The sequence below is a fragment of the Nicotiana tabacum genome, chromosome 21, assembly GCF_000715075.1.
Source record: "Nicotiana tabacum cultivar K326 chromosome 21, ASM71507v2, whole genome shotgun sequence".
Classification (NCBI taxonomy): Eukaryota; Viridiplantae; Streptophyta; class Magnoliopsida; order Solanales; family Solanaceae; genus Nicotiana; species Nicotiana tabacum.
This window is the reverse complement of record NC_134100.1, coordinates 10,942,875-10,968,369: the sequence shown is the minus strand read 5'-3', so window position 1 is coordinate 10,968,369 and position 25,495 is coordinate 10,942,875. Positions and strand designations below refer to the sequence as shown.

The window sequence follows — 25,495 nt, the reverse complement described above, 5'->3', positions numbered from 1 at the left end:
CAAGAGCAGCATTCGCAGACATGCGAATGGCCATAGCTACTTCAGCCGTCATTCCTCTAATACCAAATCCTGATTAAAGGATGGATATACATGATTAAAGTTGAGGAAAAAATGCTTAACATGTAAAAAAAAAAATTTTATAAAAGAGGGGATACCGTGTGTTTTGACTTTCCAGCCATGTAAGGAAGAAATTGATTTCCAAGTTCTCTGCTCCCTAGAAGCAATCTTCAAAAGTGAGTCTACCCAACCACGAAAGTTGGGAATAGGTTCCACATCTCCCATGGTTGCTACAAAAAACCAAGAAGGGACGAGATTAAAAAACAACTTTCTTTTGAAATTCTCAAAAGTAAGTACGGTAAATAAAAGGAAACCTACGTTCAAAATTCCACTTCTCAGGGAAGGGAATATTTGTTTCACCAATCAAGTCCACTGTACGGACAGCAACGTAACGAATATACCATCCACGATCTTTATCATCCTCAGGATTTACCAAAACCTTTTTGCTCCTTGCAGTTAAGGTAAAAACCCCATGGCGTATTAAGTTAGGATGGTATAGATGAATGAGGTGAGAAAATATGAAATTGACATTGGCCTTGGAAGATAAATATCTCAAACAAGCCACTGTTCTCCACACCAATGGACCGATTTGGGCCAAACAAATTGTAAAGAAACGACAAAAATCGAGAATAATTGGGTCAATCGGAGGATTGAAACCTAAAGTGAAGGGGTAAGTGTAAACAGAAGAATACCCACTTCTAAAAGAGGAAATTCTTTGATTTGGGGAAGGAATTGACATTCGGAGACTATCCTTCCAGTTACAATCTCTTCTTATGGTGGGGATTGTAAGTTCGGTTACTATTGTTGGGTAAGTATCGGCTCTTTCTAAATTTTTAATTTGTTTTTGAAAAGATGTTTTGTCACTTTCAAAAGATAAATCGCCGGGAACTATATCATCAACTGAGGGTTCTTGAGAAGGATCAAGAATTTCCCTACTCTTAGAAGAAGGAGCTTTTGGGATAGAACTCCTTGAAGAAGAACCAGAGGAGCCGCCTCGCGTAGATTCTAACCCTGTTCGAAGCCTACCTCCTCCGCCTCTTCTGTGTCTAACAGGGGCGTTGGGGAATTGATCTAGAATTGGAACTTTTTTACGGTTAGGGTTTGAAGAAGACATTGTTAAGAAGGAAGTATGTGCTGAAGATTTGTGAAGAAGACAAAGGAGGACAAAGTTATGTGTAAAATGAGAACCGTCAACATTTTAAGTGTAATGATGAAAAGCCTATAATAAAGGCAGCTATCACTTCGTAAATAGTGAGAGTGAAGAAGTCTCGAAAAAGAGTATGAATAGTGGAATCAATTAGAAAATGACACATGGGCAGAACATTAAATGGAAAAGACTGATGAGACGTTAGTACTGTCATGAGCATTAATTGCGGTAAAAATTCCTTTTACATGAAGATCCACTTCCCAATTATTTAATTGATAAAAAAATGGAAAGTGGGGGGACTATCTGTATTGGGAAAAAACTGAGTTTATATTAAAAGATGATGTGGCATGACACGTGGATTAGTTAAATGGTCAAAGCGCAGCAATTGACTAAGAGGCACGGATGGAAACAGCCACGGGAAGAAGAATTTAAATAGGCACGAGACAACGTATAGATACGAGTCTCGTACCAATTTAAATTATCTACAGCCAACGGATAGAAGGCATTGAAAGCAAAGATCTGGTGACAGAAAGGAGTCCAAATTCATTATTAAATACTTGATACGTTACGAAGTCGGTATTTAATAGGAATGATTGTATAACGGCTTATTTAATATCATTTATTACTCATGATTATATCATTAAAGCTGAGGCTTCATTCCTTTACCTAGAATTATCTATAAAAGGAAGAAGTATCATCATTTGTAAGGACACAGAATACTATTGAGAATTTATTGAAATATACATCTATTTGCTTCTTTACCATCGTTCTCAAAAGTATTTTATTTTTGTCTCCTGATTATCAGTAACCCGAATTTCTTTTTAGCTTTGACCAAAGACTCAGATTTTTGGTTAAACAGATGAGACTTCAACTTGTTTGGGATTGAGACATAGTAATAGTTGTTGTTGTTGTCGTAATGGATTTTGATGTGACATCAACTTGTTTGGGACTGATTGTTGTAGTAGTAGATGTTGTAATGGATTCTGGCGAGACCCCAACTTGTTAGGGATAGTTGTTACTGTAATGGGTTCTGATGAGACACCGACTTGTTTGGAACCGAGGCATAGTAGTAGTTGTTATTATTGTAATGGATTCTGATGAGACCTTAACTTGTTTGAGACTGAGTGTAGTAGTAATAATAGTAGTTGTTGTTTTAATGGGTTCAGGTGACCCCAACTTGTTTGAGACTAAGACGTAGTAGTAATAGTTGTTGTAGTAATGGTTTGTGATGAGAACCTAAAGATTGAATCCATCAAATTTAAATCTCGATATGTCTCTTTACTAATACCACTTTCTACGGACGATTACTAGTAGTTATGTTTAGGTGATATGATATCAAGATGCAGCTCTATCTTCCTCTTGTTTTTATGTTGGTTAGGACAGATATTTATTTCCATCTTGAAATATTTTTATATTTTCAAGTTATGTGTCCTAACTTTCAATTCCAATGTGTTAGGTTAAAGAAATTCCAGAGACGTTCTTGTCAACTGATCATTACATGAAGACATTCATTACTCCCCTTGTTGAAGAAACACATGCTGATTTGCTCTCAAACATGTTCACAGTTTCACGAGCCCCGGCTCTTGAGGTTCTTGATGTTAAAATATCAAAAGATTTTAAGCCTCCCAAAGGTTTATATTACAATATATTGTTGAAAAGAGCTACAGAGGGAGAGAACAACGAGTCGAAAACTGAATCAAAATATGAACCTGAAGTTGGTGATCTTATTGCACTAACAGATGTGAAACCAAAAAGAATTGAGGATTTGAACAGGCCTAAGAGATCTTATCTCATTGCCATAGTTCAAGGAATGAAAGACGACGGTTCGGATAGGGTACCTATCCTCTCTTCGCAGCCTATTTCGTTTAAGAAACCAGACAGGGCAAAGGGTGAACAAGGAGACAAGCTTTTTATTGTGTATCTTTCTAATTTGACGACAAATATCCGAATATGGAAAGCTTTGAATTCTGATAAAGAAAATGCAAACCTGAAGATCATTAAGACTGTGCTGACAAGTGATGCAAATATTGTAAGTAAACCTCTTCTTTCCCTCTTGAACTTTGTCCATAGTAGAGTTTTGTTACTTTAATGTGACAATAAATAGTTTGTGACTTTAATATAGTGAGTAATGTTTAATGTGACAAAGTAGTTTTTCGACTTTACTGTTATAGTGATTATACGTGAAATTCCTTGTTGTTATGGTTGGTTTCTTCCTTGTCACTGTGCCTTGAGCCGAGGGTGTATCGGAAATAGCCTTTCTACCTTCACAAGGTAGAGGTAAGGTCTGTGTACACATTAACCTCGCCAGACCTCACTTGTAGAATTATACTGGGTTTGTTGTTGCTGATTATACGTGAAATTAAACAGTTAATCTAGCTTCCAGTATATATTTATTGAGGTTTAGTGTATTTCAATTGTTTGCAGGGTGAAGTAGACTGCTCCCTTTGCCCCTTTAGAGAAACTAAAACTAATGCTATATCAAATACAAGGGCGATCATTCGGACCTTTGGGCTAGATAATGCTCAACAAAAGGCTGTTATAAGTTGCGTAGCAACAAGAGAATGTGGTCACAGGAACACGGTTAAGTTAATTTGGGGTCCTCCGGGAACTGGAAAGACTAGAACAGTTGCCTCCTTACTCTATGTTCTGTTAAAAATGAAATGCAGAACTCTGACTTGTGCTCCTACGAACATTGCTGTTTTGGGAGTTACAAAGAAGCTGATGCAACATGTACAGGACGGCCAGGAGTATGATACATATGGTTTAGGAGACATAGTTTTATTTGGTAATGGGGAAAGAATGAAGATCGATGATCATGAAGATTTGTTTGATGTGTTTCTTAGTAACCGTGTTGATGCTCTTGCAAGCTGTTTGTCTCCGAATAATGGTTGGAAAGTTGGTATACAATCCATGATATGTTTGCTCGAGGATCCTGAAGAGCAATACCGTAAGTACTTAGAAAAACAAAAAGATAAGGAACATGACACTGATGATAATCAAAATACAGATGACGAGGAAGAGGAAGAAAAAGGAAAGATTACTAGTGAAAAAGATGGCAATATCAATGATCGAGGAGTAGACAAAAATAGGAAGAGTAAGTTGTTGAAAAAATTTGTCCTTGAAACATTAAAAGAGAACAAGAAGAATGATAAACAAAGTTCTCAAAGGAGGAACAACTCGAGAGCTGCTGGCGAGGCGAACAAGGTCAAGAATGAAGGGGAGGCAAGCAACAAAGAAACCAGTGTTTGGACATTTGAGGAGTTTGTTATCAAAAGATTCAAATGGATACAGAACCAGTTAATATTTTGTCTGACGAGCTTGTACACGCATCTACCTACTTCTTTCATTTCACTAGAAGTAGCTAAGGAAATGATCAGAGTACTTGAGATGCTTCAAACTCTTGGAACATTGTTTGCTGCAGTGGAAACATCAAAAGGGTTAAGAGATATTTCACACAGAACTGTTACAAGGAGTAAGGCGAGATGTTTTGCTAATTTGTATGCAACCAAAACGGAATGCCTTAAAGTATTGAAATTTCTTAGTGAGAGTATCTCTCTTCCAAATTTTATCGATGACTACCAAATTAGAAGTTTTTGTCTGAAAGGCGCATGCTTGATTTTCTGCACTGCTTCTAGCTCATCGAAATTGCACACAGAAGGAATGACACCACTTGAGATGGTGGTAATTGATGAAGCCGCTCAGCTGAAAGAATGTGAATCCACTATTCCGTTACAACTCCCAGGTCTGCGCCATGCTATACTCATCGGAGATGAGAAACAATTGCCTGCAATGGTTCAGAGCAAGGTTATCAGTTAATCTTTTCACAGCTTGTTTTTAAAATTACTGTGCTGATCTTATGTCATTAACAACTAGTATCTGTTATATACAGATCTGTGAGAAGGCTGAATTCGGCAGAAGCTTATTTGAGAGGCTGGTAATCTTAGGACACAAGAAGCACCTTCTTAATGTTCAATATAGGATGCATCCAAAAATAAGTTTGTTCCCAAATAGAGAGTTTTATCAGAAGAAAATTATGGATGGTCCTAATGTGAAGTCAGCAGAATACGAGAAGAGATTTCTTGAAGGAGATATTTTTGGCTCCTATTCATTTATCAATGTAAGTAGCGGAAATGAGGAGATTGATGACAAGCACAGCACGAGAAATATGGCAGAAGCTTTCGTTGTAGCTGAGATAGTTGCCAACCTTCATAAAGGTAATACACTTTATCTTTCATTTACTTAATCTCAGATTAAGATTATTTTACTGTGCACTTGATTTGGCAATACACTTGTCTATTGTATCTTGGTTTGCATGGCAATTGATTTGGCAAACCTGATATTATTACCTGGATTACAGAATCTGTCTCTTCGAAACAAAAGGTCCGTGTTGGCTGCATATCTCCTTACAAGGCCCAAGTTTTTGCTATTCAACAAATTCTTGACAAGAAATATAGCACAGATGTTAAGAGTGACTTCTCAGTGAATGTTCGTTCTGTTGATGGTTTTCAAGGGGGTGAAGAAGATGTTATAATTATCTCCACTGTTCGTTGTAATGGACGTGGATCAGTTGGTTTCCTTTCTAATCTTCAGAGAGCAAACGTAGCACTGACTCGAGCAAGGTACTAATTTGCTAGCACTGGTTGGTATTCGCTATTCTTATTTATTGTCATCTTTCTGCAAGAAGATAATTGTTTCCTTGGCTTCTTATGCAGATACTGCCTTTGGATATTGGGGAACGGCACAACTTTGGTTAACAGTGGCTCCATTTGGAGAAACTTAGTCCTTGACGCCAAGGCTAGACGTTGTTACTTTGATGTTACTCATGACAAGAGATTAAGTCAAGCAATTTCAAACGCAACCATTGAGCTTGACCAAATAGAAACATTACTTAGAACGGATTCCCCTATATTCATAGCAGCCAAGTGGAAGGTATGCTGCTTCGCCTTCATTTGGCATATGATGAAATTTTAAGTTTTCTTTCACTACTAACACCTGTTTAATTCATGGTCAAGAAGCAGCTTTCCCATCTTTGATTTTGTTTGTTCAACATTGATGGCCAAAGTATACATCTTTAATATTTGGATTTTGCTAGTTAAGTAGGCCAAAATTTACAAAAGTGTTATGTTTTGGTAGTTGTTTGACTTGAGAGCTTAAATCATTTGTTTTGTTTTCAAATGGAGAGCTAACAGGCTGTTTTCTGTTACAAAATAACAGGTTTTGTTTAGTGAAGATTTCTCAAAATCCATGGCCAGAATTAAGGATGTGGAGATTAGTAAAGAAGTGATTTCCCTTTTGACGAAGCTTTCAAATGGCTGGCGTAAATCAGAAAACAACAGAATGCTCAGCAACAAGGGTGGGAATTCATCTGTACTGTTGGAGGTGTATAGTGTCAAGCGCTTAAAATTGATTTGGACCATAGATATTTTGGAGCAGAATTCTACATACTTTCAAGTGTTAAAGATCTGGGACATTTTACCAGGCTATCATATACCAAAGTTGTCAAAGCAGATTGACATCCATTTTGGTAATTATACAGTGGATTTGATGAATCGTTGCAAATGCAAGCATGTTGAACGGTACAAAATGTCTACTCTGATCTAAATTGTCTTGTCGGCTGTTTAACTTCTATGCACTAACAGTATAAAGGAATTTTTACATTATCACGTAATCTAAAAGATAAGTAACTGCAAGTAACTGGTCATAATGAGTGGAACTAGTTAGCTAGAAAATAAGGCATACAACCTGCTATAACGCTAATATAAAAATTCTTTACACTTTCAGTGTATTATAAACTAAAACCGTACAAAAAATACCATTTAAATGGCGACTTTACAAGTCTTGTTGTTCTGTAGAGACTTAATACTTCCAATGAATTGGCCAATCGATGGAAATGCTGTCTCAAGAACTAGCTCAGCTCATGGTGATCGAGACGAGAACTTGGCACGTCAACTGGCAGCTATGAGTTTGAGGGATAAAGCAGGATCTTCAAGAAGTTCCAAGTAAGTGTTGGTTGTACATTCAGAAAGTAAGTCTATATCACACCTCTTAGGGTGCGGCCCTTCCCTATACTCTGCGTAAATGCAGGATGCTTTGTCCATCTGGCAACCTTTTTTTGTCTAAAAGGGAAATAATGCATGAAAAATATAAAACAGAAGTTTGTGCTATAGCCTATGCGCTTGTTTTTCTGTTGATGTCTTGTGCTGCAACCAAAGAACTACTCCTTTTTTGGGTATCAGATCAGTCTAGTTACTAACTCTACTTATTTTTATTTTTTACCAGTAATTTTCAGAAGTCCAAGATGAAGAAAGTAGGACTGTTCCATGAAGTAAAACCAAACCTAATCGCCGAAGATTTTATGGAACGGTTTATGCGCAACAAGTCCAAATAGGAGACCTTAAAGTTACAATCTAAAACACAATTGCACAAGATAGGATACAATGAAATAAAAATACAGGCAGTTCTACCAGGTATAGAGGTAGACTTGTTTATGTATTTGTCAATATCTTTTGGATGATACATTGAAGCTCAACTACAGATTACTTCAGATCTCAACACAACAAACTTCTGAACATTAAATTCTGTTTTTGGCAGTTTGGAAATGGGGATGGATCTTGGTATTATTTAGTACCTTTATATCATGTCATTTACTGCAACACTGATGCTTCTTGAATCGGCGCATTTTGCTGTCAAGTTTGATCCTTAAGTGTTTGATTGAGTTTTACAGCTACAGTCTGTACAGATATTATTAATGGTTACATTGTTGAAGTTATATTCAATGGAAATATAACAATGGTTTATATATATGGTTTGCAAAATGTACCTCCTTTCCTTTCACAAGTATCAAAACCCCTTGTAATATTTTTCAAGTGCATGTTTGTGGTTTGAGATTTGAAACCTTCTTTTATTTGTTAGAAAAATTTACAGTATGTGTATTCATAACCATATGTCCCACATTCGCAATCCAGAATTTAGACCCTGTGGATTCTAAGTTGAAATGTAAATTTAACTTGAGCTATACTTGTTTTTCACACATGTTAAAAGGGTTCTACCTCGTATCACTAGGTTCTGCTGAATCCGCGAACCCATTATTGTATATCCTCTTATATCCACAATGGCCAAAAGGCTGAGATTAGCTTTTGAATAGTTGATTGTGCCTCTTCCTTTTCTGGAGGCTCAATCTAATATCCATGTTGTCATGATATTCTTGTACCACAAGTGCATAGGTTCATAAATCAAAATATACTTCCTAGAATTATGACATAGTAAATATTAACGTAAGGAATGGACCAAAGAAACATGACATAGCAAAAATGGTCCTAAGTCCTAGAAAAAGTAAATATCTATGTGCAAAGGGCGGAGCTAGAACACAGGTTACGAGTACAATAATTTTAATCAAAACTCTATATTTGTTTTAAGATATATAATATGTGCAAATTATTAAATTTAGAACTCACTAACTTAAACAGACTTCCATAAACTTCAAATTCCGGCTCCACTTCTGTCTATGAGTCACCAATGAAGTGAAAACACTTACGGAAATAAGGACACAAGGAAAACAATAGAGCTTGAGGGGACTACTTAATTCTTCTACAAATAATTGTTAGATGTTATTTAGTATTTCTGAAATCTTTCTTAACTAAGTGACAATTGTATATAACAAGAAGAAGAGGATAAAGAAGAGGAAGCAGAGATGAGGAAGAAGAGGACTAGAAGTTGAGAGAGAGAGAGAGAGCAAATAGAGTGAATCAGATTTTATTATCTCAATAATCAGATCTCCAATGTGTTACAATGAATTATTTATATGATCTAACTAATTAGCTTAACTAACTAAGATGATCTTAACAACTATTTAACCTCCTTAACTAACTTTAACTAACTCAGTGTGTAATGACTAAATTACCCCCTGTATTCTAACAGTGCTATTTCTCAACACTCTCCCTCAAGCTAGGTAGTGTAAATATGTTGTAAACTCCTAGCTTGGAACTTAGATAGTTGTGTTGAACTTTACATAGCCCCTTAGTAAGTAAATCTGCTCGTTGATCTTTGATGTTGATGTACTTAGTAGTTATCAAACCTTGTGTGATTTTTTCTCTAATAAAGTGACACTCTATCTCAATGTGCTTATTACGTTCATGATATACTGGATTAGCTGCAATCTGTATAGCAGCCTTGCTATCACTGTAGATGTCAATTGGAAGATTGATTTCTATTCCAATTTCTTTCAGTAAACCTTGTAATCAAACTATTTCAGCAACAGTAGCTGCAATACTTCTGTATTCAGCTTCAACAGAGCTTCTAGATACAGTTGTTTGCTTCTTAGACTTCCAGGAGACCAGTGAATTGCCAAGTTTGATAAGATAACCAGCTACAGATCTTCTAGTATATGGGCATGCAGCCCAGTCAGCATCACAATAGGCCAATATGTTGTTGTTGCTTAATAAGAAGCCTTGACCTGGTTGATTTTTTATATACCTGACAACCCTTAATGCTGCCCCCATGTGAGATCTTTTTGATTGTTGAAGAAATTGACTTAGTGTTTGAACACTGAATGATATATCAGGTTTAGTTATAGTTAAGTAGAGAAGTTTTCCCACTAACCTTTGATAAGCCTTCTGATCTGCTAGTTGTTCACTTCCTGAATTCTTTGTCTTGTTGCAGTGATCATCAAATTCCTTTGTTGTCAGTTTGATGTTTGTGTCTAGTGGAGTGACAACAGGTTTAGCAGCAGACAACCCAACTTCTAATATAAGTTCTAATGCATACTTCCTTTGATGCATTAGTATACCTTGTTTGGATCTAGCAAACTCTATGCCCAGAAAATACTTCAAGTCTCCTAGATCTTTCATTTTGAATGTTTGATGTAGTACAATTTTTGTTTCAACTATCAGTTTTAGGCTATCCCCTGTTATTAATATATCATCTACATAGACTAATACAATAATAATTCCTTCTGATGTTCTTCTGATGAACAAGGAATGATCAAATTGACTTTGTTGAAACTGATTATTCAAAAGTGCTTCAGTTAGCTTTGCATTCCACTGTCTAGGGGCTTGCTTCAGGCCATATAGGGATTTAATGAGTTTGCACAGGTTTATTCTCCCCCTGACTCTTAAATCCTTGTGGTAGTTCCATGTAGATTTCATCATACAAGTCACCTTAAAGAAAAGCATTGTAGACATCCATTTGGTGTATGTTCCAGTTTTTTACAGCAACAATAACTAGGACTGTCCTAACTGTTTTCACCTTAACTAAAGGAGAGAAAGTTTCTTGATAGTCAATACCTTCCTTTTGGCTATATCCCTTTGCAACTAGTCTTGCCTTAAATCTCTTAATTTCTCCTGTTGATTTGTATTTGATTTTGTATATCCATTTACATCCAATAGGTACTTTCCCTTCAGGTAATGATACAATGTCCCAAGTATGGTTTGTTTGCAAAGCATCTATTTCAGTTTTCATTGCCTCAATCCATCTAGGATCTTTAGTAACTTCTGCATAAGATGAGGGTTCTGTCTCTACAGAAGTTGCTGCTATGTAAGCTTGATATGTAGAAGAAAGTTGATCATAGTAAATGTACCTTGAAATAGCATATGGAATATCCTGATGAACATTTAGAGATACAAAGTCTTTCATCCAAATTGGAGGATGTTTATCTCTACTAGATCTTCTGTATTCTGGTTGTCCTGCATTCATAAAGGGAAGACTTTGTGTCTGATCATTTATTTGATACACTGCATTTGGTAGTAATCTATCAGCTCTATGTTGTTACAGTTCTAGTGAAACATCATCATCTGCCTGATATATATAATCCATTGGATCAACTAGTATTTACATATCTGTATTAGTAGGAGAATATGAGCTTTCTAGGTTACTTTCATTTATTCTAAGTTGATCTTGATGTTTCGAATAACTTGGAGTTTGCCTTTGTTGAGCTTCTAAATACTAGCTATGTTGTAGTTCAACTGGTAGTTGATTTACAAATATAGGTTGACTGCTTGTCTTTTGATATTTGAATGGGAATACATCTTCTTTAAAAATCACATCCTGTTAACAAAAAACACTTTCTCTGTTAGATCATATAACACATATCCTTTTTGAACTTCTGAATAGCCTATGTGAACTGCTAGTTTTGTTCTAGTCATCAGTTTATCATCTTGATTTATAACTTTAGCATAGCACATACAACCAATGACCTTTAAATGTATGATATGTAGGTTGCCTGTGATGTAGCCTTTCATAAGGAGTTTGATTGTTAATCACAGAACTTCGAACTCTATTTATAAGATATACAGCTGCTAGAACACATTTTTCCCAAAATTTAATTAGTATGTCAGCTTGAAACCTTATGGCTCTTGTGACCTTTAGGATATGCCTGTGCTTTCTTTCTGCTACCCCACTTTGTTGGGGAGTATAAGCACAAGTTCTTTGATGAACAATCCCTAGAGTTTGAAATAGATTACTACAGGCAGAGTTTAGAAACTCAGTTCCATTGTCAGTTCTTATAACTCTTACATTCTTATCATACTGAGTTTTTATATAGGTAAAGAAATGTTGTAGAACAGTACAGTCATCTGATTTCAACTTAAGCAAAAACACCCAAGACATTCTGGAGAAATCATCCACTATTGTTAAGAAGTACTTATTTCCATCATGAGTGACAATCCTATAAGGACCCCATAAATCCACATGAACTAAAGCAAAACACTCAGTTGTTTTTATTCTACTTGTAGGAAATGGAATCCTTGTTTGTTTTGCACATGGACAGATTGTGCACTTATTTAACTTGCTAGATATTATATCTATCTTTACATGAATGATTTTATTCAGAATTTTAGTAGAGACATGGCCAAATCTTTTGTACCATAAATCTACATCTACTATATTTGAACTTGATTGAATATCTTCACTTCTGGCAGCCAACATAACATCTTCTTTCCTTATGCTGTCTGAGCACTTAAAAATGTATAATCCACAATCTTCTCTACCAATCCCCTTCATTTTCCCAGTGAAGAGTTCCTGAAAAATATAGAAATCAGGAAAGAAAGTGGCTGAGCACTGTAATTTCTTTGTTAGTTTAGCAACAGAGAGCAAGTTGTATTTAAATATGAAACACATTTGACACTGATATACTGTTTAATAACCTGCTAGTGCCAGTATGTGTAACATAAGCTAGATCACCATTTGGCATATACACTTTCTTAGGACACTGAGTTTGCTTGACAGTAGAACTGTCTATCAAATTTATATCTGCTACCATGTGATTAGTAGCACCAGTGTCGATTATCCATTTTGCCGAAGTAGTAGCTATTAAGGCATTACATATACCTGCTACATTTGCTGAAGAATTTTCTTCTGAACTAACAGCAGACATTTTATTGAGTAGCTGTAGGATTTGATCATATTGTTCTCCACTAAGAGTGCATGTACCCAGATTCCCTAACCGATTCAAACTAGTACTGTTAGCACCCATTTGATCTGCAGATTTTCTTTCATTTCCATTCACAGAATTGTTCTCATTTGTTTCATTGTATCCCAATTGATCAGAAATCACACTATAAGCAGCAATATTATTTCCAGTACCTTTTCTCCCCTTTGTCTTAAAATCAGGAAGATATCCTACCAGTTTGTAGCAGTTCTCCTTACTATGACCTTTAAACTTGCACTAATCATAGAACAAATTATAGTTTTTCTTGAATTTCCTAGTAGTTCTTGTATATAGAGTAGTATCAAACATTCCTGCATTTGTACTTGGATTTGAACCTAGAATTTCAGCATTTGCAGCCATTGATTTTTGGCTTTCATCACTAACAATTATAGCATAAGCTTGATTGAATGTTGGGAGTGGACTTCTCATAAGAATCTGACCCCTAGCCTGAGAATATGACTCATTTAACCCCATCAAAAACTAATATAGTTTCAGTTTTTGCAGATACACAACAAAATCTCTAGACTTAGGACAATCACACCCTGGTAAAGGCACTAATGCTTTAAAATCTTCCCACATATCCTTAAGTTTGGAGAAATACACGGAAACAGATGATGTTCCTTGGCTTAGATTTGCAATTTCTCTATGAAGATTAAAAGATCGTGTGCCATCAATTTTGTTAAACCTCTCAAAAAGATCATCCCTCACTACTTGAGCACTAGAGGCATACATGATTCCTCCTAACAGTCCTTTAGACACAGAATTCATAATCCAAGACAAAACTATTGCATTAACACGTTCCCAATGATTCTACATTGTTATTGGAAAAACTTCTTTCTTGCGTTCCATCTACTAGGCCTAATTTATTTCTACCCAACAGAGCAACACACATAGATCTTTGCAAAATTGAATAATTTTCAATCCCAGTCAACTGAAATCTTTCTTAACTAAGTGACACTTGTATATAACAAGAAGAAGAGTATAAAGAAGACAATAAGCAGAGATGAGGAAGAAGAGGACTGGAAGTGACGAGAGAGAGAGAGCAAATAGAGTGAATTAGATTTTATTATCTCAATAATCTGATCTCCAATGTGTTACAATGAATTATTTATATAATCTAACTAATGAGCTTAACTAACTAAGATGATCTTAACAACTATTTAACCTTCTTAACTAACTCAATGTGTAATGACTAAATTACCCTTTGCATTCCAACAGTGTTATTTCTCAACAGTTTCTGCATGTCAAGTTCAATAAAATTTTCTTTTTTTAATGAAATCTTCCTTTCATTCAACTAATGAATCAAGCTGTAAAATTATATGCGTAGAGAAATAGGATTACGAGCTCGTTTGGATTAGCTTAAAATAATGGCTTTAATTTTCAGCAAAAATAGCTTTTAAGTCAAAAAGTAATAAGTTGGGGTTGCTTAGCTTCTTGCTTTAGGCTTGTTTTAAGCCGTTTTAAACTTATTTTAAGCATTTTTTGACTTTGTCGAACACTGAAAAAAGCTAAAAAGAGCTTAAAAGCAGATTTGACCAGTTTAAAAGTCAATCCAAACACCCTCTATCTAATTTAAACTATCAGTAATTGTTTAGTCATAGGTACTTTCAAGTTCATATAAAAAACTTCTCTTTCACATCCCTTATACTATGGGCAAAATGCTATTTTTTGGACTAAAAGAAGTTCAAGAAACAATAGTCTCATACATCAGCCTGGGTTGTACATAAGCCAGGTGGGTTCGGATTTTTCCATCACCAAACCAAATCAATTATCTCGGATTTTTAAATTTATAAAACCAAACCAAACCAACAAAAACCGGCTTTTTCAATCACGATTTTTTTCGGATTTTTCGATTTTCTTGGTTTTTTCGGGTTTTTTTTCCGACAAAATCTTCATAGCATAAAATTTATAATTTGTGCTCTAATATTTTTTAGGTCCTAGTAGGATAAAACTATATAAGATGTTACCCAATAAAATAATATAAAATAAAGTGAGGCGAGTCATGATTATACTAAAATACTCAACAAATCCCATAAGATAAATATTGCTAATTAATAAGTTATAATAAAAATAAACATAACCTAAGAGTACTAAGCCATAACCTAAGAGTACTAAGCCATGTTAAAATAAGTACGGCTAATAAGTACTAAGTATTAATTACATGACTAAATAATATTAAAAGTGAGTTATGCATTTCCACTATCTAAATCAATGCAAAACTAAAAAATAAATATCCAATAGTATTGTCATTTCTAGTATTGAATTGAATTTTTTTTGTTAGCATTAGTATTAATTTGATTTTGCTTTGGGCTTTATTTGGGTTACTAACTTTTATGGGCTATAAAACATATTTGACCATTCAAAAGTTCTAAGCCCAAACTTGAAATAATACATTAAAAGAGATAACTATTAAAGAGTTTAAATTATATTTATAAATTACATTACAATAATTATTTTTAAGTATAAAATATTTTAAAACTTGTATACATGTAATGTCGGGTTGATTTGGTTTCGATTTGACACTTTTTAGTTAAAACCAGACCAAACTAATTATGGTCGGATTTTTTTTCTAACACCAAACCAAATCAAAGCAAATCATAGTCGGATTTTTTTTCTTGGTTTGACTCGAATTATCGATTTGGTACAGTTTATCGATTTCCTTTATACACCCCTACATAAGCCTCCTATAATACGAGGAGATTGCTAGACCCTTTTCATAGGAGGAGAAACGTGGGTACCTCCATTTCTTCGGAGATTAGGAGTGCTAATAAAATCCTGGTTAAATGATAAAGTCATGGCCCAACAATCGGGGGATTTGCAGCCATACCTTATATTTGTGCCACCTTTCAACCTGTACCATATTTTTAAAAATTATTGATTTGATAGTCAGCTAACAAAAAATCTGTAATAATATGACAATTACACCCTGACAAAAGATATAACCATGCATGATATAAATGAAGAATCAATGTTATATTTTATTAATTTTGGCCAAGATCATGTTTTAGAGCTCAAGTCCAAACATATAGACTTATTTTCAAGAAGCTCAAGAAGTCAAAGAAGCTCAAGAGTGATTTTAAGAAGTCAAGATTCTCTCCTTCTTAAAATAGGATTTATTTTATTCCTTTTAGAACAAGATTTTCCTTTTAGAAGGATTTGAGTTTCTTTTCTTTGTAGAATAAGGATTTTACTTTCCTTGTCTTTATTTATTTTATTTTCTTATTAGAATAGGAATTGTAGTCATCAAAGAAGAGATCTAGGCCTATATAAAGGGTTCTCTTGCCTTGTAGAAAGCAATCCACATTTTTAAGGTTTACCTAGTCTTACAATAGAGTGTTTTCTCTATTTTGTCTTCTTTATCCTTGTTTTTGGTTCCAAGCAAGGTGGTGATAGTCTATATCTTATTTTCAATTGCGTGTGATGTTTTTTATCACGTTAACTGATTCCAAGTAGTGACTTTAGGAACTTGTTTAGTTCTTGATCTTTCAAGAACACGTTTCTTTATCTAAATTCGTTCTTTTGATATCATAGAATCATAACTATCATTGAACTGGTGCAGCACTGTTATTTACTTGTTTTGAACGAGTAAATAGTCTTTCCTATATTTCAGATCGTCACCTTTCACCTCGTTTTTAAATCATCAGATTCCGAGTCCTAAAATTTGAGATACTTTGTTTCTTGAAATCGACCCACAAACGACATTTTCGTTTCAAGATCTTGATCCTGGCCGGTTGGTTCTTTGTTAACTCGAAGAACCACATAACTATCCCTCATTCCTTCTCTTGTTAGCTTCTCAAATATGAATACCTATAGTAAATGAGATATAAATTTTGGCCATTAAAATGATATTCACTCTTCGATATTCTCAATTAGTAAATATATAATACTATGGCTCATTATTTTAAGTTAATCTCAATCTTCGTATTTCTATAGATGAATAGACTTTAATTACTCATTTGTTAAAGAATTTTGAGTGTCAACAGTACTAATTAGGAAATTCAATGCATGATTTGCACTAGGAAGTTCTATTAGGCGCGCCCGATACACTGGGTGTTGGGCGTGTCCGGCGGAGGCCTAAGTCTCACAGAACTAAGCCCCACACATAAGTCTAGGGGCGTTTTACGGGTGCTCCGCCTCAGGGCGATCCCCGGGCAAATCCTAAGAAAGCCTTTTAAAGCACTGATACATATAACTCAAACTCTTATTTCATTATTTATGAAGACATAACTAAAAAGAATAAAAGATCATAAAAATAAGTGTGCAAAGCTTATTTTTAGATCGTTTGACTTAATTTGAAAAAAAAATTCATTTTAAATTTTTATTTAAAATAGATTTGTAAGTCAAGAAGTTCCTTATCCCTAATACGAAACGATCCCGTTAAGTTGTTAAAATCCATTCATGTTGGTTGATTAGGAGGAAGACGAGTTTAGGAGGAAATTTTCTTGAATTCTGATTATAAAAATTATGGTAAGTATCCAACTACTTATAAAAGCTATTTCACAATGCAATTCTAAAAATTTATTTAAAAATTCACAATTTTTCGTACTACTAAACTTGACATATTACCTACATTATTGAGTTCAGACAAATCTAAAGTAGTTTTTGCATGAACTCTTAATTGCAATACGTGCAATATTATTTGGGGTAGGGTATGTCTTCCTAACACCTATTGTGTGCCAAAATTATTTATTACGTCAATAGGATCTTGTTACAACATTTCTCAATTTTTCATTTCTTGGAAATTTATAGATATAGAAAACTTTTAACACGCACATGGGGAAGCGAAGTGATATAGGCTTAACTTAACCATTACTATAAGTGATCCGAACAACCACCTAACTAAAGGCTACAGCTCCAGTTTGGCCAAACTGCAAAAGTTAGCTTATTTTGAGAAGCGTTTTTCTCAAAAATGCTTTTATCAAAATTACTTTTGGTGAGAAACAGTTTGTGTTTGGCTAATTAATTAGAAAAACACTTCTGAGCATCAATTAGTGTTTGTCCAAACTTTTATAAACTGCTTCTAAGTGTATTTTTCTCAAAAGTGCTTTTCAAAAAAGTGTTTTTGGAGAGAAGCTACTTTTTTCTGCTTCTCCAAAACCTTCTGCTTCTCCTCAAACGCACTTTTTTTTCTTCCAAAAGCTTGGCCAAACACTTCAACTTTGAAAAAAAAACTTTTTTTTAAAAAAAGCTTAACCTAACACTTATCAGTATTGCACTAAAGTCAAAAAAGAAAAATAGTGTTTTTAAGGCAGAATACATAGTTTACCCCCGGAACTACGAACCAAATCCCTGTGACACACCTTTTGGGAACAAAAATTACCTTACACACTCAACCTTTCCAAAGTGTATCTAATACACACTACTTTTACACACGTGATTTACACGCTTAAGAGGCGAGTGAAGAGTTAATATGTTGTATCTAAATCGTCATCTGGAAACTATTTGTGTAGATTTTTCATTTTTCATTTTTTTATTTTCTAAAAAGATTTCATCAATTCTTTTCCAGGTTCTTCTGTCACAACACCCCACACCCCACCAGATTTTCCCCCAAGATCTAAAAGGGAACGAGAAAATACAAAGAACCAGAGTTTCCATATTTGAACACCAATATATTTTGGTTATGACTCGTGATTCAAATCTCCAAATTGACAATTGTTTTTGAGATTGGGTGTTTTTCAGATTTAGATTTTGATTAGCTTCTTGAAATAATAAGGAAGGTGATTTAATCCCAGAATGATTGCTCTTTTTCTAGTTTTGATAAACTAGATACAGAATAATCTCAATCGAGTTTTATTTTTTTCTCTCTAACAACTTTGATATGCAGTCCTTTTTCTGAAGTCTTATTTATATATGGCAATGACGAAGACCTTGTCTATGATCTCATGAACTGGAAGAGACACCACCAGTTTTCAAAATTATAGCACAGACAAATCTGAGTTTTATAATTAAATGGGTGGAATGTTGAACATGGCAAAAAAATAGAGTAATAGTGAATTCAAACTGTCGGGGTGTTGAATGGGGCAAAGAAAATGAAAATTAGCGGGGAATTTATGCGGTTGGGGTGGTGGGTCTTAAATATGGTAGGATGAGGTAGTGGTATTTTTTTCTTTCTTTTTGCATCGGTGTTTCTCTTTGGAGAGTTAGCAGCCATGGTGGTATAGCTTGGGGAAGATGAAGAAGATGGAAGAATATTTTGGCAATTAGGATATAATTATAATTTCAAGTATTTTTTATTTTTTACAAAAGGTTAATCACACGTGCCACATTGTTATTAGTGCGTGATTACACTTGCTGAGAAAAAAGTGGTCAAACACTAAATATGTGTGTATTAGACACACTCAGAAAAGGTTGAGTGTGTAAGGTAATTTTTGTTTCCAAAAGGTGTGTCACAGGGATTTGGTCCATAGTTCCGGGGGTAAACTATGTATTCTGCTTTTTTTTAATGATATTTGACAAAGTTGATTGACGTATTTTATACAATTTTTTATTTTATTTTATTTACTTTAATGCAATAAATTAAAAATTGAATGACCATCGAAATAAATCTTTATATAACACTCTTGAAAACTCAAGACAGCCTTTTCTCTTAGTCCAAATGTAACTCATATGTTTAGATTTGAAACTTGGACCACATTATTTCATTTTCCTCTCTTCTATTTTCTTCTCCTTTTAAAAGCCTTTATGATTGAAGAAGGAAAGTTATGTGCCACAAAGTTTCTCTTTCTTTCGCCTAAAAGGTTTGCACAGGCTCACCAGACCAATGGATTAGAGCACTGGGCCACTTACTGCTATTTCATAATTAGAATGTGGAATATTTTTATTATAGTAAATGTCACCTTACAAGTGTACCTTTTGCCCAAAATAGCTAATTTTAAAGGCTAGCATGAGCTAGTCTTATTTTTACTAAAAGTTGCTGATTACGAGGAGCCATTGTGCATTATTCACTCACATCATCACGTCGCTGAAAGCAAGTACACATACTCCTATAATTTGCCAAAACATGGAGTTTCGGAATGAATCTAGTTATGAGAATGGTATAATTATCAATGGCGATGTAGATATTGGCATGGGATTACACCAAGCCATCTGCCTTGCTGTGATATGGTAGCATCCCTCATTAACTAGCAAAGCGAAAAATGAAACGCGAGTTTCGTTGATGTGAGAAACGTTATTGGTCTTTCAGTGATCCACAAATTGATGAAGTTGGCCATGGCACTCATATTCAACTCTTTAAGCATTGTTGTGAAAACTTTTGTACAGTGTAAACATGTCCATAGTAGCCACCGACATGATCACTCTTGCTCATAGAATTGTATTGCTTATAGCTACATGGTGCTATGAAGAAGTACTCCCATGAAAGCAGTAAATATGGTAGCATCTCACAACTTCCGTTATAGTTGGAGATGGTCCTTTGCCAATAGTAGGTTTTTGGCTTTGTCACTTGCACAGTCTTTCTTTCTTAGTGAGAACTCGAGGTTCTCATTAAGAAAAGACGTATGGAGGAGGCAAAAACATCCCTTAAGATGTTAAGGAAATATGAAGCAGAAGCAGAGCTGTCGATGTTGGCAGGCATGATGAAAAGGAAGAAACTGTCACACTCGCCCATATTACTACTTAACATAGTGGCTCAAATTTTCTAGCAAGTGTTGGGATTAGACTCAATACTATCCTTTGGACCATTACTTCAGCAGTAAGATATATACACCTATAATGCCTCCTTCGTCGCTCCGCTAATTGCCGGAGTTGTTCGAGCTTGAGTTGCTGGACTCACATATCTGAGTTACAACTTCTTCTGCAGACGGAGGACTCTAGTCTCAGCATGTTTAGGCATGATTTTCACACAAGTACTTCATCATTTTTTTCTTATTTAGGTTTTCTTTATATAGATCAATTTTACTAAAATAATTTACGCAAAAATAATACCTCACCTTAGTAGTGCTTTCACATGGAAAAAGATGCACATAACATGCACATGACTCATTTGTTAACTTCTTTAAGAACTAAAATCTCATATTTATTTTATTATTGTGAAAAACTCATCAAATAACATGAATATCTCTAGTATGCACATAAATTCTCTTAATATAATATTCGTAATAAGATTTATTAACTTTGAAATATATTTATGGCCTGGTCGTGGAGGATGAGTTAATGTAGGTTTAATTTTTTCTCCTTTGGCTTATGCCAAATTAGTTGCTGGAAAATGAGTGTTTGAGATTAATATTATCTAACTAACCATTATTATCATTTTCTATGCTGTGAAATAGGAAATATCAGAATATACAGTTTTAATCTTTTGTGCTTCATATTGCATGTCACACTTAAGTAAGTTACAATCTTGCAGGTGATTCCCATTATATTGAGTGAGATCAATGTTGGAAAGGCACCAAAGTGGATTTTCCTTACTTATAGCTCCATGGTGCTATGCGGAAGTACTAGCATGAAAGCAATAAACATGGAAACATCTCACAATTTCCGTTATGGTTGGAGATGGTCCTTTGCCAGTAGTGGGTTTTTGGCTTTGCCACTTCTTGTACTATCTTTCTTTCTTAGTGAGACCCTGAGGTTTCTCATTATGAAAGGGCGTATAATGGAGGCAAAAGCGTCTCTTAAGACGTTGAAGAAATGTGGAGTAGAAGCAGAGCTGTAGATGTTGGCAGGCATAAAGGAAAATGAAGGCAAGAGAAAAAGGAAGAAATTATCTCACTCCCTCATTTTACTGCTTAACATAGTGACTCAAATTTTCCAGCAAGTGTTGGGCTTAGACTCAATACTATTCTTTAGACCATTACTTCTCCAGTCAGCTAGATACACCTATAATGCCTCCTTCGATGCCCCGCTCGTTGCTGGATTTGTTGGAGCTTGAGTTGCTAGACTCACTTATCCGAGTTATAGTTTTTGGGCCGACGGAGGACTCTAGTCTTAGCATATTTTGGCATTATTTTAGCATAGGTACTTCTTTATTTCTTTCTTATTTAGGTTTTCTTTATATAGATCAAATTTACTAAAATAATTTACACAAAAATAATACCTCACACTAGTAGTGCTTTCAGATGAAAAAAGATGCACATAACATGCACACGTCTCATTTGTTAACTTCTTTAAGGAATAAAATCTCATATTTATTTTGTTGCTGTGAAAAAAACTTAGCAAGAAACATCAGTCTCTCTAGTATGCACATAAATTCTCATAATATCATATTCGTAATAAAATTTATTTACTTTGAAATATATCCATGCCCTTGTCATGGAGGATGAGTTAATGTAGGTTAATCTTTTCTCCTTTGACTTGTGCCAAATTAGTTGATGGAAATATGAGTGTTAAAGGTTAGTATTATCCAACTAACCATTATTAGCATTTGCTATGTTGTGAAATACGAAATATCAGAATATGTAGTTTTAAATCTTTTGTGCTTCATATTGCATGTCACACTTAAACAAGTTATAATCTTGCAGGTAATTCCCTTATATTGAGTGAGATCAATGTTGTAAAGGTATCAAAGTGGATTTCCCTTGCTTATAATTCCATGGTTCTATGGGGAAGTACTAGCACGAAAGTAGTAAACATGGCAGCATCTCACAACTTCTTTTATGGTTGGAGATGGTCCTTTGCAAGTAGTGGATTTTTGGCTTTGCCACTTGTACTGTCTTTTTTTCTTAGTGAGACCCCGAGGTTTCTCATTAAGAAAGGGCGTATGGAGGAGGCACAAACGTCACTTAAGATGTTGAGGAAATGTGGAGAAGAAAAAGAGTTGTAGATATTGGCAGGCATGATGGATAAAGAAGGCAAGAGGAAAAGGAAGAAACTGTCACAGTCGCCCATTTTACTGCTTAACATAGTGGCTTAAATTTTCTAATAGGTTTTGGGCTTAGAATCTATACTATTTTTTGGACCATTACTTCAACAGTCAGTTAGATACACCTATAGTGCTTCTTTCGGTGCTCCGCTTATTGTCGGAGTTGTTCGAACTTGAGTTGCTGAACTCACTTATCCAAATTACAGCTTCTTCGGCAGACGGAGGACTCTAGTCTCGGCATGTTTAGGCATGATTTTAGGACAAGTACTTCTTAATTTCTTTCTTATTTAGGTTTTCTTTATATAGATCAATTTTACTAAAATAATTTACGCAAAAATAATACCTCTCCCTAATAGTGCTTTCGGATGGAAAAAGATGCACATAACATACACATGACTCATTTGTTAACTTCTTTAAGGACTAAAATCTCATATTTATTTTATTGTTGTAAAAAAAACCTATCAAGTAACATTAATCTCTCAAGTATTATCATAAATTTCCTTAATATAATATTTGTAACAAGATTTATTTACTTTAAAATATATTTATGCCCTAGTCGTGGAGGATGAGTTAATGTAGGTTTAATCTTTTTTACTTTGGCTTGTGCTAAATTAGTTGCTGGAAATATGAGTGTTCAAGGTTAGTATTATCCAACAAACCATTATTAGCATTTGCTATGTTGTGAAATAGGAAATATCAGAATATATAGTTTTAAATCTTTTGTTCTTTATTTGCATGTCACATTTAAACAAATTACAATCTTGCAGGTGATTCCCATTATATTGCATGAGATCAATATTGTAAAGGCACCAAAGTGAATTTTCCTTACTTATAGCTCCATAGTGCTATGGGAAGTACTAGCATGAAAACAGTAAATATGGTAGTATCTCACAACTTCTGTTATGGTTAGAGATGGTCCTTTGCTAGTAGTGAGTTTTTGGCTTTGCCACTTCTTGTACTATCTTTATTCCTTAGTGAGACCCCGAGGTTTCTCATTAAGAAAGGCGTATATAGGAGTAAAAAGCGTCCCTTAAGATGTTGAGGAAATGTGGAGCAGAAGCAGAGCTGTAGATGTTGGCATACAAGATGGAAAATGAAGGCAAGAGGAAAAGGTAGAAATTGTCACACTCGCCATTTTACTGCTTAACATAATGGCTCAAATTTTCCAGCAAGTGTTGGGCTTAGACTTAATAATATTCTTTGGACCATTACTTCTATAGTCAGCTAAATATACCTACAATGCCTTCTTCATCGCTCCGCTCAATGCTAGATTTGTTGGCCTTACTTATCCGAGTTACAGTTTCTTCTGCAGACGGAGGACTCCAGTCTCGGCAAGTTTAGGCATGATTTTAGCATAGGTACTTCTTCATTTCTTTCTTATTTGGGTTTTCTTTATATAGATCAATTTTACTAAAATAATTTACGCTAAAATAATACCTCACCCTTGTAGTGCTTTCAGATGGAAAAAGATGTACATAACTTGCACATGACTAATTTGTTAACTTCTTTAGTACTAAAATCTCATATTTATTTTATTGTTGTAAAAAAAATATATCAAGTAATATTAATCTATAGTATGCACATAAATTCTCTTAATATAATATTTTTAATAAAATTTATTCACTTCGAAATATATCCATGCCTTTGTCGTAAAGGATGAATTAATGTAGGTTTAATCTTTTCTCCTTTGTCTTGTGCCAAATTAGTTGCTGGAAATATGAGTGTTCAAGTTTAGTATTATCCAACTAACCATTATTAGCATTTGGTATGTTGTGATATATGAAATATCAGAATATATAGTTTTCAATCTTTTGTGCATGTCGCACTTAAACAAGTTACAATCTTGCAGGTGATTCCCATTATATTGAGTGAGATAAATGTTGGAAAGACACCAAATTGAATTTCCCTTGCTTATAACTCCATGTTACTATGGGGAAGTACTAGCACGAAAGCAGTAAACATGGCAGGATCTCGCAACTTCCGTTATGGTTGGAGTTGGTCCTTTGCCAGTAGTGGGTTTTTGGCTTTGCCACTTCTTGTACTGTCTTTCTTTCTTACTGAGACCCCGAAGTTTCTCATTAAGAAAGAGCGTATGGAGGAGGAAAAAGCGTCCTTTAAGATGTTAAGGAAATTTTGTGCAGAAGCAGAGTTGTAGATGTTGGAACCAATGATGGAAAATGAAGGCAAGAGGAAAAGGAAGAAACTATCATACTCGCTCATTTTACTGCTTAACATAGTGGCTCAAATTTTTCAGCAAGTATTGGGCTTAGACTCAATACTATCCTTTGGACCATTACTTCAGCAGTAAGATATATACACCTATAATGCCTCCTTCGTCGCTTCGCTAATTGCCGGAGTTGTTCGAGCTTGAGTTGTTGGACTCAGATATCTGAGTTACAACTTCTTCTGCAGACGGAGGACTCTAGTCTCAGCATGTTTAGGCATGATTTTCACACAAGTACTTCATCATTTTTTTCTTATTTAGGTTTTCTTTATATAGATCAATTTTACTAAAATAATTTATGCAAAAATATTACCTCACTCTAGTAGTGCTTTCAGATAGAAAAAGATGCACATAACATGCACATGAGTCATTTGTTAATTTCTTTAAGGGCTAAATTCTCATATTTATTTTATTATTGTCAAAAAAACTCATCAAGTAACATTAATTTCTCTAGTATGCACAAAAAAATATTAATATACTATTCATAATAAGATTTATTTACTTTGAAATATATACATGTGTGGTCAAGGAGAATGAGCTAATGTAGGTTTAATATTTTCTCCTTTGGCTTGTGCCAAATTAGTTGCTAGAAATATGAGTGTTCAGGGTTAGTATAATCCAACTAGCCATTATTATCATTTTCTATTTTGTGAAATAGAAAATATTAGAATATATAGTTTTAAATGTTTTATGCTTCATATTGCATGTCACATTTAAACAAGTTACAATCTTGCAGGTGATTCCCATTATATTTAGTGAAATCAATGTTGGAAAGACACTAAATTGGATTCCCCTTGTTTATAACTCCATGGTGCCATGGGGAAGTATTGACACGAAAGCAGTAAACTT

The 25,495-nt window shown here is 34.5% G+C and overlaps 1 protein-coding gene across 1 annotated transcript; it reads left to right on the top strand.

Annotated features, from left to right (window-relative positions):
• Positions 1 to 2,650: 2,650 nt before the first annotated feature.
• Positions 2,651 to 7,666, top strand: LOC142175430 (uncharacterized). The gene is made up of 8 exons (XM_075242198.1): positions 2,651 to 3,233; positions 3,629 to 5,008; positions 5,094 to 5,418; positions 5,562 to 5,823; positions 5,917 to 6,133; positions 6,419 to 6,780; positions 7,057 to 7,203; positions 7,484 to 7,666. Exons 1-8 carry the CDS (start codon positions 2,703 to 2,705, stop codon positions 7,590 to 7,592), a joined length of 3,333 nt encoding a protein of 1,110 aa, XP_075098299.1. The 5' UTR covers positions 2,651 to 2,702; the 3' UTR covers positions 7,593 to 7,666.
• Positions 7,667 to 25,495: the final 17,829 nt, after the last annotated feature.

What these genes read in the sequence shown, in the direction of transcription:
- LOC142175430 (XM_075242198.1), top strand. Translation starts at nt 2,703, where the DNA reads ATGAAGACATTCATTACTCCCCTTGTTGAAGAAACACATGCTGATTTG. An exon ending in CTGCAATGGTTCAGAGCAAG is followed by an intron (nt 5,009 to 5,093) that starts GTTATCAGTTAA and finishes TGTTATATACAG; the next exon opens with ATCTGTGAGAAGGCTGAATT. An exon ending in GTAGCACTGACTCGAGCAAG is followed by an intron (nt 5,824 to 5,916) that starts GTACTAATTTGC and finishes CTTCTTATGCAG; the next exon opens with ATACTGCCTTTGGATATTGG.